Source organism: Trachurus trachurus, assembly GCF_905171665.1.
Source record: "Trachurus trachurus genome assembly, chromosome: 3".
Classification (NCBI taxonomy): domain Eukaryota; kingdom Metazoa; phylum Chordata; class Actinopteri; order Carangiformes; family Carangidae; genus Trachurus; species Trachurus trachurus.
The window spans coordinates 16,221,444-16,239,530 of NC_139893.1; the positions used below are offsets into that span (position 1 = coordinate 16,221,444).

General features: G+C 39.1%; 3 protein-coding genes and 1 long non-coding RNA gene across 4 annotated transcripts; 3 read left to right on the forward strand and 1 right to left on the reverse strand.

Annotated features, from left to right (window-relative positions):
- Positions 1 to 530: 530 nt before the first annotated feature.
- On the reverse strand, positions 531 to 6,167 carry LOC311008112 (uncharacterized protein; the record flags this gene model as incomplete). The annotated part of the gene is made up of 6 exons (XM_084001547.1): positions 531 to 584; positions 1,960 to 2,022; positions 2,162 to 2,241; positions 2,660 to 2,697; positions 2,793 to 2,857; positions 6,117 to 6,167. 6 exons carry the CDS (start codon positions 6,165 to 6,167, stop codon positions 531 to 533), a joined length of 351 nt encoding a protein of 116 aa, XP_083857673.1.
- Positions 6,168 to 8,517: 2,350 nt separating this feature from the next.
- Positions 8,518 to 13,877, forward strand: LOC311008256 (uncharacterized protein). The gene is made up of 10 exons (XM_084001757.1): positions 8,518 to 8,651; positions 8,757 to 8,827; positions 8,922 to 9,042; positions 9,237 to 9,397; positions 9,546 to 9,688; positions 9,791 to 9,953; positions 10,490 to 10,583; positions 10,692 to 10,770; positions 11,179 to 11,252; positions 11,356 to 13,877. Exons 1-10 carry the CDS (start codon positions 8,578 to 8,580, stop codon positions 12,353 to 12,355), a joined length of 1,980 nt encoding a protein of 659 aa, XP_083857883.1. The 5' UTR covers positions 8,518 to 8,577; the 3' UTR covers positions 12,356 to 13,877.
- A 591-nt stretch (positions 13,878 to 14,468) lies between these two features.
- Positions 14,469 to 17,301, forward strand: LOC311008113 (interferon regulatory factor 2-like; the record flags this gene model as incomplete). The annotated part of the gene is made up of 3 exons (XM_084001548.1): positions 14,469 to 14,558; positions 14,680 to 14,779; positions 17,126 to 17,301. Coding segments are annotated over 3 exons (366 nt in total), but the record flags the coding sequence as incomplete, so codon positions are not given.
- A 23-nt stretch (positions 17,302 to 17,324) lies between these two features.
- On the forward strand, positions 17,325 to 17,861 carry LOC310984212. Its single transcript, XR_014595291.1, has 3 exons — positions 17,325 to 17,580; positions 17,674 to 17,726; positions 17,830 to 17,861. It is a non-coding gene; the product is annotated as an uncharacterized lncRNA (long non-coding RNA).
- The last annotated feature ends 226 nt before the right edge of the window (positions 17,862 to 18,087 follow it).

Consider the following 18,087-nt stretch of genomic DNA (forward strand, 5'->3'; position numbering starts at 1 on the left):
CCAGTGGCTTACCTGGTGTATAGTGTGTGCCATATGTGGGCGTATCTCTTTTAGAAAATCCTTTTCTCTTACAAAGTTAGTCATATGAAACAATAGGAGAACTGGTGGGTGCATCAGCTTTCCTGTTCAGGTGCTGGACTGGTGCATTTTATTGTGTATTTTAAGATGTAGAATAACCACACGGATTATTTCAGGTTGGCTATGAGGGTCACTCTCATAAGGTGAAAAGGAGTAAGTTGTTGGTAAATGTTTTACTGTTCACACCTAGTCAACAAGACCACCACAGTGTCATTTTCAGAAATTTAAATGACAAAAATACAGATTAGACAGAGGACTCGGTGTATTGGAAATCACACAATAATTCATGTGGTTTGACACACTTTATTAAAGATAAACATATGAGGTACGAGGGTCATCCATCCATATCATCATTTACACTCACATATGATCAAATCTGTAGCAAATGAGTGAAACAATAGTCATGAATGTAGCTTGTGTCTTCTAAAACAGCTGGATAATTGGGTGTTGGTTTACCATAGAGGGGCCCTGGTCAGCACCCCCTTCCAGTGATGAGAATCTGCAACCTGAAAAAGAGTGAACAAAAGTGACACTGAAAAATGACTGAAAGTACAATGCAGAGATTTGAAAACATTTTTTGAAAATGTTTCAAGACCACTGCAGTTAAAGCAGAAGTGAGTGATCCGGTCGTTTTCGCTAATGCTGCGTTCCAGGCAGGCTTTTGAAATCGTAAATTACAGTTTCAAGTCACAACTTACGACTTTGTAGCGTTCCAGGCAACCCACTCGTGTTTTTCCGACCTGTTTTACCGGTGAAAGTCACTATAACGGCCACTCGTAACTTCCGACCGGTGAACTCGTACCAGATCGAACTGGTACGACTTCACGGTCGGAAAAATACGAGTTTCCTTGAACGCACCATAACAGTCCTCGTCGCTACGTCACCACATTCACGGCGTTCCTTGGCTGCACACACAGCCCTGCATGCCGTTCTCTCTCCTCATTGGATAAAAACTGTAGGATACGATAAATGTTTTCTCTTCGGCTCAGAGCAGAGCAGAGGGACTGAGAGACCCGTGTTTCAGTCCAAACACTCTATGTAAGTGATTGCTGTCGGAAGATATAACTATTTAAGACTTATATTAACACAAATATATCACTCACTTCTGCTTTAAACGCTTAGATAAATTAAGCAAAATGTCAAAATGCAAGCTTAATTAGGCTAGATTAAAACAAATCAAGTGCATTTTATAAAATATCTGATTTATTTCTAGGTAGGCAGGAAGCTACATTTGTTAGTGAAAGACAAAAATAGATACATTGAATCACATATCTAACAGATACAGGGGCAACATAATGAAGAGTTCATTTGCAAAAGCAGACAAGTGCCATTTTGAAAAAAATGAGCTGAGGCTTTGTAATTATTCTTTGCTAATTATTCTTTTCAATAAAACTTTATTTTTTGAGATATGTCTGTTTTGTTACATCTCAAAGTCACTCAACTTTGGTTTGACTGATATCACCTTATGTAAATTAAAAATTAAAAATGAAGATTCTGGAATTTTAAAAAAAACAGAGTTATCTGCTTTTGCAAATGAACTCTTCTGAATGAACTTAAAAAATCATAACTACGTTTTCACATGCTTATTATGTTCAATCAGACTCTCACCTGCATTCTCTTTTGAAGAAACCTCAGTTTCTGGTTTAGACATTCAATTTCCTATGACAGAAAAGAGGGCCCACGGTCAGGTGGATGTTCATAAAGATAATTCAATCATAAACTTAATGAAACTGTAGAGATGTACATAAATCTAAAATACTCACTCAACCATAACTTTAATCATACTAGACCATCCACATTGTCAAAGTAAATAATGCCAGGATTTAGTGTCCAAGGCTGTGCTTTGTTAACCATTGTGTTCAGAAAGAAAAGGTAAAATACCTGGCCAAGTTTTTCATTGCGCCTGAGTTTGATTTGAGGCAGAAGGTCCTCCAGTCTCTGTATCTGTAATGAAACAAGTGATTAAAAAAGTTTGTTATGATTGATTAGTAATTGTATTCAATACTACTGAAAAACACTATAGTTTGAGCAAACAATTTATACTGTGCCATTACCATACCACAAGTAGTTATTTATGCCATACCCTCCTGTCAATGGTCTGTAGCCTGGTCTTCGTGCTTTTGTTGATGACAGTCATGGGAATGGTCCTGGGCTTGGGGCGCACTGGAAGCAGTAAAACATGGGTTTATGTTTTCACTTACAGTATGTAATATGCAGCGTATGGTATGAGGAGTTACTAATACTATACTACTAATACTAATACATAATATAACATAACTACAACATGTACTACTGCAATTTTTTACATAGTTTACAGGGAAGTGTGATATTTGTGTTGCCTTTTATGCATCCAGAGTAATTTTGTAGACAGGAAAATTGTAATCTTCTTGACTCAGCTTATTGTTCATGTAATACATATAACATATAAAATCAGACTTAACAGTGGTACTGACTTTCTTACCTAACGGTTCTCCTTTTCTCCACAACATCAAACTATTGTGTTACTCTAACAGTGTTTTGAATGCCCAGCCCAAAGAACAGGCCCCTCTACAAAAATACTGAGCCATGAGTTCCCTCTTACCATGCTGAAAGATCTTGGCTACCTCAAGCACATAAGGCCTGTGGTGAAAAATGTACATCACCAGTTAACAGCAGTTGGTGCTTCAGATGCATTCAACAGATGGATAGAAACATTCACAGTCATGACTCCTCACATGTGCTTGCTGTTGGCAGGGATTGAGCTGTTCAGAGGGATCAGACGGCCCCGATGGTTCCTTATCTATACAGATGAAAGCAGAGGTTACCCAGATCACTGTGTTTAACAACTCTAATCCCACACTGAGGGTTCAGTGACAACCAAAAACAGATTTTCCTTCCTTTTATGAAAATATGTTCTCCAGGTTTACTCTACATTCATACAGGCGAATGAGTCATTGTACCTTGAATATTACATCAGAAGAGTTCAATCCAAAGGCAGTAGTGATGATCTGAAAAGACAAATAATATGGATATGTGAAATATACCATAACACAAGAAACAACAGGTGCAGTTTTTTGTTCTGTTCTTTAAAATGCATTGCTAATATTTACAAAAAGAAAAACTGCACAGAACAGAGTAAGTCCACAGTTTAACCTACTAGGCCTACTAACTAACAGTAGCCTAATAGCCTACTGTAGTAGGCCTAGTAGTAGGCTACAGCAGAATCATAGTAGAGAAAGTAGTAAGAAAATGTGTAAATATGTATAGATGGCAGGTCAGAGATTGTTAAAAGTCTAATTGCATATTGCATTAAAAAAACAAAACAAAAAACAGAGGGACCCCTTTCAGACCTGTATGATCTTGGTGACATCAGCCGCTTGAGGAATGGACACTTCTCGAAGAGCCACCACTCTGTCATCTACAACATACATCACATTAGTTGCCACTAAACAACCCTTTAGTGGTTGTTAAGTGGCAACAACAACAACAACGAAAAAAATCAGCTGCGTCTGTTTCAGGCTTGCTGTTTTATAATACATCCATGGTTTTAGGCTATTAGCCTACAGAAAAAAATAGAAGGCATTTTGAAAGCCTATCAGTGGTTTACAACTGATAAGATTATTAATTAACAACATATGGCTACAATCACATGGTCATTTTTGATTTAAAGTATTTCTACACAGATTAAACTGATTTTAATTTTTTACTCCCAATCGGGTCTAATAAGTCTAATAATAAACTCATAACACTCAACAGTCAAATGCAGCTGTTTCTCTTTAACCAAAGTTACCATCTGATCATTAGTTGCTGTAAAGAGACAAAACTTGAGTTGTTAGTAGGCTATTATGCCCGGTGCCCATGTTTGATTTATTCTACACTGTTAACACTATGATCTGAATAATTTCCATTTTCTTCGATTGATTAAAGAGGCTGGTTGCCATAGGAACAGATCACGCACACACCGAGTCCATCAGTAGCTGAAAAATAATTCATCACTGATCGTTAAGTCGAAAAAAATAACTAAACAACTAACAGAACAAACTTACGAACCGTTTTTGTCAAGACGCTTCAGAGCGATCCAAGTCTTTGATGCTCGTGATTTAGACATTTTCATTTCAGCAGCAGCTGCAGCGGTCACACCGGAAACGACCGGCTACATCCGGTCCAGACCTTCAAATTAAAGACACAGTTTAGTGGCTACACTCTCCCTCAGAGCCATGGATCTAAATATAGCTAATACATCCATGCACTAAAAGAGTTCAGAGCCTGTAAATGCAGCACTGTCTTATATTTCAGCTGTCAGCTACTTCTGTTTTTTTCTTTTGAAATAGGCTACTTGCATGTTACCTCTTTAAATTTGAAATAGCCTAACACATGTTGTAATTTTGATGCTGATGTCTCCTATATTTTTACACATTTAGTTGCAATACAACATTATAATGATAATTAACAATGATCTTTTTTAAGTTGTAGCCTATACTTTCCAGAACTCAAGTTCCAACACACATTCACATTCATTCAAGTCATTAGGGGTTTGGAAATTACATCAAAATGTGCACAACTTGTTTGAATAAGATAACCACATTCATACACAGTAGGCTAATACTCCTTTTTTCCTGCGCTGATGCATGTTCCAGCTTCAAAGTGACTCACTCATTAGGAACCTGGCTGGAGCAGTGTAGCAGTGGCTCATATGTCGCCAGCAAACTTCTCAGAACTGCATGTTTCACTCACTGTCATAGTATAAAAAAAATAACCAACTGATCATGTTTGATTTCTGATGGCTTTAGGGGAGACCGGGGATGGTTGTAACTTTCAGCAATAAGGGATAATAATAGAGTTATGTGATCAATACCATGTGTACCCACTCACTCCCTGACCTTGCATGTGAATTTATGTGAAGAAGTGTGTGTAGGTTTGCACACCAAAAAACTAAAGCCAAAAAACGTTTTTTTTTTTAGGTCAGAAACCAATATTTTGGACCATCAAGTCTAAATTTCGATTAGTAGCCTACTGACACTGTTGAAGTTTGAATTAGGTAACTTGTATAAGATGAAAGAGCAGGTTCTTTGGTAAAATATGAGTCATTTCATCAATGTTTATTTTAAACCACCATGGTGGTACAGCTAGTCAAACAATGGCTGACACGGGTGGGGATGGTTGCTACACCTTACCTTTGTTGTTTTATTTGTCAACATCTTTGCTGGAATTTCCACATCACTGACTCTGTTCCTCATTTAGCCATCAGTGATGAGTTATTTTTGTTCATACTGAACCATAGGAAGATGTTTTAGTGTTAGAACAATAATTTAATAAACTTGTATATGCATCTTTTGTGGTGTGGTCTCAGTTTTTTGTTTTCAATCTCCCAGGTTGTGTTATAACCTTGTAGTGGGGCAGGTTGTAACAGTGGCACTCCTTGCATTTGACATCAAATAGTGAATTCTGTGACATAGTTTAAGAAGTTTTTTATTTTATTTTTTAAAGTATATTTTTTCGCCTTTATTTGATAGTGATGACAGGAAATGGGGAGGCAGAGAGAGGGGGAATGACACGCAGGAAAGGTCTGCCCGATGCTGGATTCGAACCGGGGACGCCTGCGGCGAGGACTGTAGCCTCTACATGGGGCGGCCGCTCTACCCACTGCGCCACGCACCGCCAGTTTAAGAAGTTTAAAGAACTGATATTGTAGTGGACAAATGAGGGGACTCAAAATTTGGGAGCCCTACCATGAACACTGCACGCTATAGGAGCTGAGACAAAAAGTGTTACAACCATCAACCATCTCCCCTACATCTGGTGATTGTTCCTGCTTTGTACAGAAAATATTTCAACTGTACCAGGCTACTGACTTTCTTACCTAACGTTTCTCCTTTTCTCCATAACATCAAACTATTGTGTTACTGTGACAGTGTTTTGAATGAAGAAGAAATCAGCTGCTTCAGGAATGGACACTTCTCGAAGAGCCACCACTCTGTCATCTACAACATAGGCTACATCTGCCACTAAACAACCCTTTAGTGGTTGCACAAAATGCCGAAGCGCAAGTGTAGTTGTACCAGGGGCGGACTGGACATCTGTGTTCTGGAGAAGAACGGCCGGTAGCCCATGACGGCCGGCGGCTGTCCAAGCCTCCATGGGAACCTAAAAGGGGCCTCTATTATTGCCAATAATACTGATTATTGATCATTTACACACTTAGCTACTACAAACTAATTAAATGTTTTCTAATCTGTCGTTACGGATCATCATCCTATCTTGGAATTTTTTTTAGCCATCTATGTTTTTTAATCTGAAATGATATGATATTAGGCCTAGTACTAAATGTCATATGGGCCTACTAAAAGTAACAAAATAAACCAATAGCCAGTGCATTTGCTGTAAACATGTCATAGCCTAATTTCTTTTTGGTTTTAAACAGACTGCAACACCAATGTGAAACAACAACTTAAAGTGCAACCACAACCCCCAACCCTTCAAAGTGACTCACTCATTAGGAACCTGGCTGGAGCAGTGTAGCAGTGGCTCATATGTCGTCAGCAAACTTCTCAGAACTGCATGTTTCACTCACTGTCATAGTATAAAAAAATAACCAACTGATCATGTTTGATTTCTGATGGCTTTAGGGGAGACCGGGATGGTTGTAACTTTCAGCAATAAGGGATAACAATAGAGCTATGTGATCAATACCATGTGTAGCCTACCCACTCACTCCCTGTGAATTTGCATAGAAGAAGTGTGTAGGTTTTACAGCCAAAAAACGTTTTTCTTTAGGTCAGAAACCAATATTCTAATATTGTAAGTCTAAATTTTGATACTGTTGAAGTTTGAATTAGGTAACTTGTATAAGATGAAAGAGCAGGTTCTTTGGTAAAATATGAGTCATTTCATCAATGTTTATCAAACCACCATGATGGTACAGGTACTCAAGCAGTTGGTTGAGGGTCGACTGACAGGTTGTAACACCTTTTATCTTTGTTGTTTTATTTGTCAACCATATTTCCTGGAATTTCCACATCACTGACTCTGTTCCTCATTTAGCCATCAGTGATGAGTTATTTTTGTTCCTATACCGTAACATAGAAAAAACGTTTTAGTGTTAGAACATGCACAATAAACTTATATGCATATTTTGTGGTGTGGTCTCAGTTTTTTGTTTTCAATCTCCCAGGTTGTGTTATAACCTGGTAGTGGGGCAGGTTGTAACAGTGGCACTCCTTGCATTTGACATCAAATAGTGAATTCTGTGACATAATTTAAGAAGTTTAAGGAACTGATATTGTAGTGGACAAATGAGGGGACTCTGTGTCAAAATTTGGGAGCCCTACCATGAACACTGTGCACGCTATAGGAGCTGAGACAAAAAGTGCTACAACCATCCCGGTCTCCCCTACATCTGGTGTTTGTTCCTGCTTTGTACAGAAAATATTCAATTGCACCACCTCTCTCTGGCACATACACTGGACATGGACACATCTTTAAATAGCTGACACAACAATGACCTCTGTTTTAATGACTGTTTAAAGGTTAAAACTGCTTCAATGGCTCTGACACACATGTCTTAGTTGCAACTTTGAAGTAGGAGCAGTTTTGAATGAAATTTAGCCCATCTGAGTTAAATGGGATATGACTGACATTACTTTTCTTTAATGCTGATGTCATTATTTGCTTTTGAAATGAATGATTTAGCAACCATCTATGCACTAGGTCATTTCTAATTAAATGAAACCCCCTAATGTCTCTAACATGCAAGGTCATTTTAATGCCATAACAAAGTTTTATTTTTGCCAAGTATGCTTAATATTTGTATCACACACACAAACATGCACGCACGCACACGCACGCACACACACACACACACACACACACACACACACACACAAAATAAAAAAAATAACATAATATTGTCTATTAGCATTCCGTAATTGTTGTGTGCCATAGTGTCTGTGAGTATCTGGCAGATTTTTTATTTATTTATTTAGGCCTATTTATTTATTAATTGTCTTGTGTGAAGGCTATAGGATTTTCCTTCATTAGAATTATTTTTTGTTTTTCAGCTTTTAAATGAGACGATGAGGACAGAGAATATCCCATACTAATACTAAGACCGCAGCAGCAACTAAACATTTATTATGCAGGCTATGGGAAGCCTACTCCCTCTACCATACAGTAGGCTAATTACATTGGAAACTCATGTTGCTTTTTGCTTTCAGTGATAACCAGTAGCCTACACACAGACATAATTCTTCCACCCTGTGTGCATGGCCCTAACGTTTAAGTAGGCTAGGCTAGTTGTTTTATTTTGACATTTGCATTTCCATAGTTCAGTTAAAAAGCTGCCGTGCTTTAGTGTTGCTCTTTATCTCGTTTCCTCCCTTTCATGCTGACGAAACGGGAGTGGGATGAAACTTCCCATGAGCTCGTGGCGCAACACTTCCAGTAAAGAGCTCTCCAGTCTAGACCAGGAAGACTGACAGTGGACTCACGCAGCAAACCACGGTCGCCTTCCCTCCGTATAAAATGCGTATCTGCGTCTGTTGGTTGTTCTCGGTGGAATTAAGCGGAATAAATCGTTTCAAATTTGAGTGTAACAAGTAAGTTGACTTCTTTGAAATGATCTGTGTATCGTTGTAATTCTAATTTGGTGCGTTTAAGGAAATAGGCTAATAAATAGGCTACTGCTGTTTATTTACTTTCAGGTCATCCCGCGGTAGGATGTTTTTTATCCTCCTAATTTTAGGGAATTTTGCAACTGCTGTAGCTCTTCCTGGTACGTAGGCTACCACAACAGACATACAGTTTTGAACTTTTACTGATCTGTTTCTCTCACTAATAGTCTCTTCTGGTAATTGTGTATTTTGCAGGAGTTCATAATGACACAGGCCCAAGTTTTGACTGTACCAACGACAACGAGAGAACTATGTTTTGCCACTTTGAAGCGGAAAACTGCTCTGGGTACAATGTGAGACTGGAAGTGGAAAATGGGTGAGTTGTTGTTTAAGTCAATAGCCTATGTGTTTAACTGCAGAGCCAGATAATTAACAGTGTTAACCTACACAGATTCAGTTGATTTTTCAGTATGCTGAAAAGCTGACTGTTATATTTCTATATCATCTGAATCAGTCTGATGTGGCAATATTAAATATTTGATATACTGAGCATTTTGTATTGATTTGCAGCGCATTCCCCAGCGTGAGTCATTGCCTTCCTAAGCAGTGTGACAGTGGACAGTGTTGTTGCTCTATAGACATGGCACTTGTTTTGGGGGAGAAACACCAAGCAGTTGTTTGGAAAGGAGGCCAAAAAGTGCATTCAAGAATCATCGATGTCTCTCAGAGCAGTAAGTTGACTTCTCAAAATTCCCAAATCTGCAGTCGATTTCCTGAATACACTGGTCCAAACCCAGAAGTATTGTGAATGGGTGGAATAAAGGATGGAGGTTAGTTAAGATATCTCTTCTTACCATTCTTTTCTCTGTTCCCCCACAGTAAAACCCAAAACCCCAACAATCATCTCAGTGGAAGAAGTCAATGGAAACTTTGAAGTCAGGTGGAATGCAAACATTAAGGACATATATTTGTATATGTTTAATTCCTATGTGATGTACCATAAAAAAGGAAGCCCAGAGGAGGTAGGGGCAATATCAGAGGCACTGTTTGACACTGATTATTTTGTATTATTTTGAGATGTAGACATTGAATTATTTTGTTTATGTTTTGTTTGTCCATAACAGGGGTATCATCCTGTCCAAGAGGCAGACAATGATGGATTGAAAGTCCATGACATACCTGGGCGAGGTTTGGAGCCAAGTACAACATATGTGGTCCGTGTGAAAACCTTTACTAATCGGAGTGGCAAGTTCAGTGACAGTAGCAAAGGGATGGAATTCACAACCCGTAAGTGTCACGTATACAAGTTTTTTGTCACATTTTATGCAGTATAGCGTTCATTTGTATATCAGTTGTATCATGATATTAGAGTTGATATGTAACCTCAGATATTCATAGTTCAAATAAACCACAGAAAATGGCAGGATGACAGTTTATTAGTAGAAAAATGAGTCACAAAACCAAAGAGATGCAAATGATAAAACTGAACCAGGATGAACCTGTTGTATAAAAATGGATCATACTAGATACAGTTGGCCTTCATCTGTTTGTTTTTTGTTGTTTTTTTGTTTTTCACTTTTCAGATCTACTCCAAAAATAACATACTTTACTATTTCGATGCTGTTGTCTTTATTAAAATGCAGCCTGACCATGACTGCCATTTGAATAGTATCAATTGTTTAATCAGCTTGTCATTTTGGTTTACATAATGCACACCTGTTACCAGGCAATTATCATGTACTTCTCTCCAGTTTGTCTATGTTGTGTCATCTGTGCAGAAATTGAGTGGTTTGTGAACTTGCTTCATATATGTTACTTCACAGCTGCTTCCCCTAATACGCTGCTCCTGGTTCTCATCATCTGCCTCAGTATTGCTGCAGTCCTCATCAGCAGTGCTATATTTGTCTCTTATGTAAAGTAAGTCATACAGATAAAACACTGATTGTTGACTATTTCTGAATTTTATGAAAGGTTTTTCCTTTAAACACCTGTGTGTGGGTTCTTTCTCTGTACATTTGATTTTAGGTTGAAGACAAAGTGGTGGGACACAGTTTCCAAAGGTCCAAATCCAAAGCTTCTTGATATGCGTCCATGTGTCCATGAGGTGAGAGTAAACCTGCGTTGGTCAAAAAACAAAAACTTGCATCTTCAGATTCTTATTTCTGGTATTTTTCCAGCCTTCACTACATCCACACTTTGCAGTTAGCTACTTCTCTCTGTTGTTATTTTCATAGAACAACTATGCATGCCATAAATCAGATTGTGATTGCAGTCATTTAATTTCAAACAGTTTGGGTTTGTTTGGCTGCATTATATACTGATAAATCAGCTGCTGCAGCTGGTACTAAGCTGTATCTGCTGTGTTTGCTATGGCACACAACATGGTGGTAACCATAGGTGTCAGCAACTTCACAAACCGCCACAGATTAAAAACCTTTGCACATATTTTAGGTAGAATCTATTGTATAAAACACTTCTGTAGTTTTAAGAGTGTTTATCCTCTTGCTTTCAGTTTTTGAAGCCGGAGTCAACCATCATCTCTCCTACCTGCGTGGAGCCCCTTATTCCAGATGACAGCAAATCATGGTATGTAGGGCTGCATAAGCGCATCAAAAATACGACACATTTCCCTTTTATTTCTTTCAGTGTCATTACTAGCTTTTAATGTAACTTGTTTCTCAATGTTCAGGTCGAAGGGGTCAGTGACCGACACCAGCGGTGGGAGTTTACAGCAAAGCAGTGGGATTAGCAGTGGCTCCTCTTGTCTCAGTTATGCGAATACAGAACCTGCTGATATTATAGCCGGGGTTCATGGTGCCCTTCAAATAGCCTTCCCCAATATCAGCCCGATATCACCTATGACAACCAACCCGATCACAGATTCAAACAAAGACTGTCGTTTATTCTCTGCTCCCGACATTTCTTGTCGTGTCGAAGTTGATGACGTGAATTCTGGATCATCTGGGTTTGACAATAAAACCTACTCCATTGTCATTCCCAGCTCCGCACCTCAGATCATTTTGGATAAATCTGAAACCCAGACACAGGCTGCAATGGTGTGCGTCTCTGCTTACCATCCTAGTGAGGGCAACGTAGTGACCTGTCCTGATCAGCAGGTACCAGCTGGTCTGCTTCTTAACTTAGCATCGGAGGCTTCTACTATAATGCCATCAGACATGTCATATCAGCCGTGCAGTGCAGATTCTGGACGTTTATCCTATGCAGAAGACTCCAGTGTGCCTTCCATCTCTAGTGGAACCAACACAACCACCTTGTGCGATCCCATGTCCGATGTTGAGGCTGGGTGTGTCAACTCTAACGACTGGGTCAGTGATCCCATGAAGACAAATGGAGAAAGTGGAGCGGCCACTGTATGCGATGACAATCCTTGCTATGGCCACTTGCCTATTGGCTTAAGCAGCTTTCCTCCAGTGGTGGATGACTACCAGGCATTTCAGAGTCTAGTGGGACAGCCTGATGTTTCGTTTTCAGAGAGAAATGACGTGAAAGAGGAACATCTGGACAAATTTCCTGTGGGATCATTCACCAGCATCCCATCAGTTCCTACAGGTTTCATTAACACTGTAGAGGGCCAGGCCTTCCCTGAGCTCCAAAGACCTTTTTTTCCTCTGATAGCCTCTGACCAGCCCATGACCGTAATTACAGACAGTGGCTATCAGTGTGTGTAGTGCAGGATATTTTTATTTGAAATTTTTCCATGAGCTACTGTGTCCTGACATAGTAGTCGTGACTGAACAATTGAGGGGATGTGAACACAGTTGTAAGTGAAAATCGTGTTAAAATCAATCCAGTGTTCACCTGTGAAGATCCATCCAGTAGAGGGTCTGACATACATTTCCTGATCACGTTCATGTGAAACACCTTGACCTGGAGTTAACAGCATTTTCTCACCTGCGCTAGCATGGTGGCAATGTTTTCTTTTTCCTTTTTTCTGCTTTGATTCAAAGAAACCATACTTTTGCACCTTAGGAACAAGTTATTTGTAAATACTTTGGAACATGTCAGTGTTTTGATGTATAATGTACAGTATATGTGTATTCTATTTTTTAAGAGAGAGGATTTTGAAAGTGTTTTTGTCACAAATACATGAGAAGAAAACTGCTTCATGTTTCTGCTATGGTTGAACTACATGGTATGGTAGAGGTTGATGCTTAACTTAGGGCATTTGCTTTTCAAACTTAGCTTTGCATGTAATCTCATGGTAGATCAATGCAGTGGCAGCTGGTATAAATGGACTATTATACAACAAAAGATGAGAATATTAGTCAAATGGGATGTTACTTTTACTGCTGTGTTAACCTAATGGGTCGGCTATAATTTATTTGTTAGCCCACCCAACCAACCTTCAATGTCTGAAGTGTCGTTTAAGTGCTGAAAAAACTTTTGTGGGATTGCAGGGATGTGTTAGGTCATCCAAAAAGCCATTTCCAGGGGAGTATTTGTACTTTTCCTGAGCTTGATTTGTTCACAAGGATCATTTCAAGACAATAGCAACAGTATTCAGTTTGGTCCTTTATGTTGAACATTCAAAATGAAGCATATTGAAGCAGATAGACTTCTCTTCCAAAACAAGCAGCTGACGTGTGGAGCTGGTTTGGCTCATTGTTGTGAAATTACTTCCTCATAGCTCTTCGCTGGAACTTGTGAGGCAATTCCACAGAAAGACGTGCCATCTTATCATCACACACAGGGCATGTAACTCAAAACATCCTACGTCACTATAAGAAAATGTTCATAAGTGTTAAATGTGTCTACAAAGACTTATTTTCATTATCACATTAAAGTTGTTCGTATTATAGGCTACTCATCCTGAGGTGTTTTTAATGAGTTTGTAATGCACATTCACTTGACTTGTGTTGTGACAAAAAGCATCTTAGACAAATGACATTGAAAGCAACTTGAACTCAAATTTCTTGGCACAGTGAGAAAATTAACTTAGATAATACTTTTAGTTTGCCTCAAGTAGCAGTTTTTTAATGACTGTACCTTACTGTAATCACAAAATGTTAAGTTGTATGTGAAAAGAACTTACAGCCTCTCTGGTAGGAACTTGTGAAATATTGCATGAAAAGACAATAAACTGTCCTTCCGTAATAATATTGTATCAAACTGTATGTTCATGTTAAGAATGGGGATGTGAACACAGTTAAAGGAGGATCTCCTATGTAAATAAAGGCACTGTTGCACCATCATCTCCTCTGTCATGTACAGCATAACTCTGCTTCCACCTTGTGGTCTCACATTAATATACACATCTCACTGCTGCCACAGTAGCTACATACAAAAAAAACATAATCACATAATTTAACATAATTTAAACACTAACTTTAACCTAGAAGGTGGCCCATGCCAGAATTAAATACAACCTAATATACTGTACATTTACCACATGTCTGAAGAACTGTTAATAAGACCTTATCATTGTGAATCCCCTTTATATACAGTATATAGATTTACTAAAATAGATAAGTAAAATACAAACCTGTACAAGGACCTGTTCAAGTCTATCATAATCCACCCCACTCCTGCTCAGGGGAAGAACTATTTGCAGTGTTTAGTATTTCCTGTAATTGGAGGAGCCACTTAAGCAGTGAAGATGGTTATTGGAGGGACTGTCATAACTGCAAGGTCTTTGATTGGAAGAATCTAAGGGAGGAGCAAAGGTGTCCCTGAGTAACCTTTGATTTAATCTGAGCTCTTAAGAATTTTTCTCTTACTACTTCACACTCCTGTTGAGTTGGTAACGCATCTGTGGTGAACACCTCTCTGCAGACGTTCAGCATGCAGCAACCAGGGCGACTGAGGCTCAGGCCGTGGCTGGAGGAGCAGATTCAGTCTGGGAGGTATCCAGGGGTCAGCTGGTTGGACCAGGTAGACCCCCTCCATTTGAGTGTAAAAAATACAACAACAACTTTGTTGTCACGGATGCATCAGAAGATATTGTAGATGATGCAATGTGTTCAATGCTATCCTATTGTTCTATATTCTACAGACAGCACGAATCTTCCAAATCCCATGGACGCATGCTGCTCGTCATGGCTGGAGTATTGACAGAGATGCTACACTCTTCAGAAGCTGGGCCATGTACACTGGTAGGCAACACACACATTCAGTTGTGTTTTTGCTGACTTTTTTTGTTTGTTTTTTATTTGCATTAAACCCTCTTTTTCTGTCCATCATTGCCAAAATATGAATAAAACAGTATCTATACATAGTCGGTGTTATAACCCCAAGCTGGTCAAGGGGGAAAGGAGAGTTACAAAAAAACAAGGTGATAAATCTGAGGAGTCAGAAAATTGAGATTACCAAAAAAAAAAGTATATTTCCAACCTAATTAACTTTATGTTTAGTTAACTTCAATTTCACACGGTGTCCTGGTAGTCTGATGGGCAAGACATGTACCATGTGTTTACAACATCCCTGCCTGGTTTAGTTTTGGCCAGGGATCTGTCAGTGAGGGTTAAAACAGGTTTTACCGGATGTTTTCATAAAGAAAAAAGAATCTCTCGTCTCAAGTATAAAGAAACATCCACAGCACATAGTATTATTACTTGAAGGAAACATGTTTATATGACTTGTCAAAATTTAAATACGTATTTTGGAAGTTATTCATCCTGATGAGTTATTGTATGTCTGCAGATACTTGGGCGAGATGTTCCCAATGAAGAGCTGACATGGTTGTATTGTTTGGTCCATGTCTCTCTAGATTTACAACATTCTTGAGAATTTTGCATATAACTTGGGTCACACTAGGGGAAACTAAATAAGCCCACAAATCATTAAAATATGTCTGACAGATACTGATGGTTACGTATCTGCAAAAAAAAAAGGAGCCATCAGTTACATCTGTACCCTGCACTGAGTACAAAAGGATGAAAACAGAGTAAGGATGGAAAACAATCCATTTTGGGTCAAACCATTTGCTTTTTCGACTCACACACTGCACAGTCAAGTACAAATAATTGTGAGTAATCATTTTAGTTTATTACATCCATTATACAAATCTTCTAGGTAGTAGGACATATTTATTTCAGTGATCTTAATCAGACCACTGATAGAGTAATCAGATAAATAACACTCACTGCATTCTCAGGATGTTGCTTCACAATACACAGAACAAGAAACATGCACATTTATTTCCAGTTCATGTGATATAATCTAATGCTGATTTAAAAAATAAAAAACCTGAGTTGCTTTAGTTTTTTTGCCTTGTAACCAGATGTTTTGGGTACTATTTTGTTTTGTTAGAAGCTGAATTGAGTATGGATGTTGTAGGAGCAGACACACACGCAAACATGAAACCCATTCCACTTTTCTGTCTTGGGAAAGTCATGGTTTGTGACTTTAGCTGCATCACATGGCCTGGGAAAGCTCCAGTTCAGTTGCTGTGAATGTGCAGGGTGATCATATTGCTGTCAAAGTTCAACAAGTGACGACTGCTCAAAAATCATAAATTAATATGCTGAGAATTATTATCATTATTATCTTTATACACAGAACATATTGAAATGATTAGAGAAGTTATTATCATATTAAAGGTGCATCTGCAACAAATGGATATGGACATAAAACAAGTTGTTAATGACTGGGGGGCTTCTGTCAGTGTAAAATAATGCTGTCCCTGCCTCTGTGAGCTGTAATTGATCTGCAGTGATTCTTTTTAAGCTCCACTGATTTTTTTTCTCACTCAGGCAGCTGAGAGGGCTGGCTGAGGTCCAAATCACACGGTGGTGCTAAATATGAGAAAGGATATAGAGCCCAGTGAATGAAGTCACTCGACTGTACAGCTGATGATGGGTTTTTTTTTTTTTTTTTTATTGTAGCAGTACAGTCAAAATGTTACAGTGATGGATTGAAAAACTACCCTATCACTTTTTTTTCTGACCTCCAGTGGTTTAACTTCTCAGTTTGCTGCGGTGCGGTTCACTGCTGGGTGTGACTAGGTGCAACAAAGCACACTTCTGACCACAGCCAAGCACAGTCATCAGTCATGCTGGGTGTGGTCAGAGGTCAAACACGCTTGAAATTTAAACCAAGCTGGTTAGCGATCACTCTGCAGACTGCAGGTTCCTGAACTTCCTCACTGGAGGGTTATAGCCATCACTCATCTCAAAACACAAATACACAAGGAATACAAACCATGACGTTATGCAAATTATATTCATTATTTGCATTTACGTGTTGAATATATCTGGAGGCACTGTCCTGGAGATCTTGATTTTCTTCTTTTTTTTTTATTACAGTGTATTTATGTTCCTAATTTTTTATAGTTGAATTATTTTGCATTTAATCAAATTATCATGTGGAAGATTTGCATGCAGGAAACCCAGAAAACTGTACAAACTATACAGAGAGTGGGAAAAAAATAAGGGTTAAAAAAGGCACAATACAAAAAGCACACACAAACCAGTGTTTGTCTCTTTGCTTGTTCACCTCAGGACGGTATCGTCCAGGCAAGGACAAGCCCGATCCCAAGACATGGAAAGCGAATTTCCGCTGTGCCTTGAATTCTCTGCCTGACATCTGTGAACTGCGGGAGCACAGCAGGAAGAGAGGCAGCAACGCCTACAGAGTGTACAGGATGCTACCCAGCACACAAACACACAGACGCAGGAGAGGTAAAATATGCAATATGCGGATCACTTCAAAGCGAACACAATTGTTCAGACAGTATCCTCAAAAAGAACCCGTGTGTTGACAGCGCTGTCCTGTCCTGTCCTGCCCCCTTTCTCAGGACTGCGCTTCAGCAGACCCAGAGAAAAACAGTCTAGTTTAAGTGATGACACATACAGCATGCATACTTGGCAACCCACACCAACAAGACCCACTTTGGAAACCCAGAGGAGAGTGGAGCCTCCCACAGAGAACATATTTCACAGCACACAACCATATGGTGGGAGGTTTGTTTGTTGCATGTTTATTCATTCAAAAATGTGTTGCTTTAGCGGCTTTGTGAGGATGATTGTTGGTCATTATTGTTGTGCAGGGATGTGGGAGGCCAAACCAGAGGACCAGGAACAGAATGAGGCTGTGTTTAAGGTATCAGGTCTTTAACTTTGTGCCTAACTGACTGACTCAATGCAGTGAATCAGAGTTTGTGCACAGTGCATTTTGTGGTTTACCTGTTTTGTCTATACTGCAGCTGATGGACCATTTAAGCAATGCTGACCTCTGGAACCAAACTGGGGAGCAGAGAAGATGGAGAACACACACACTGTGGGATCACTGGCACTGTGAGGCACTACACACACACACACACCATGCTGCAAAAGACTGATTGAATGCATTGGGAAGAAAGTTGTGTGTTTGAGATGTGTGTTTTCTGCTGTGCAGGTGCTGGTGATGAAACCCCATTCTCTCTGCACCCAGAGAGCTACACTGATCTCTTTGGTCCAAACTA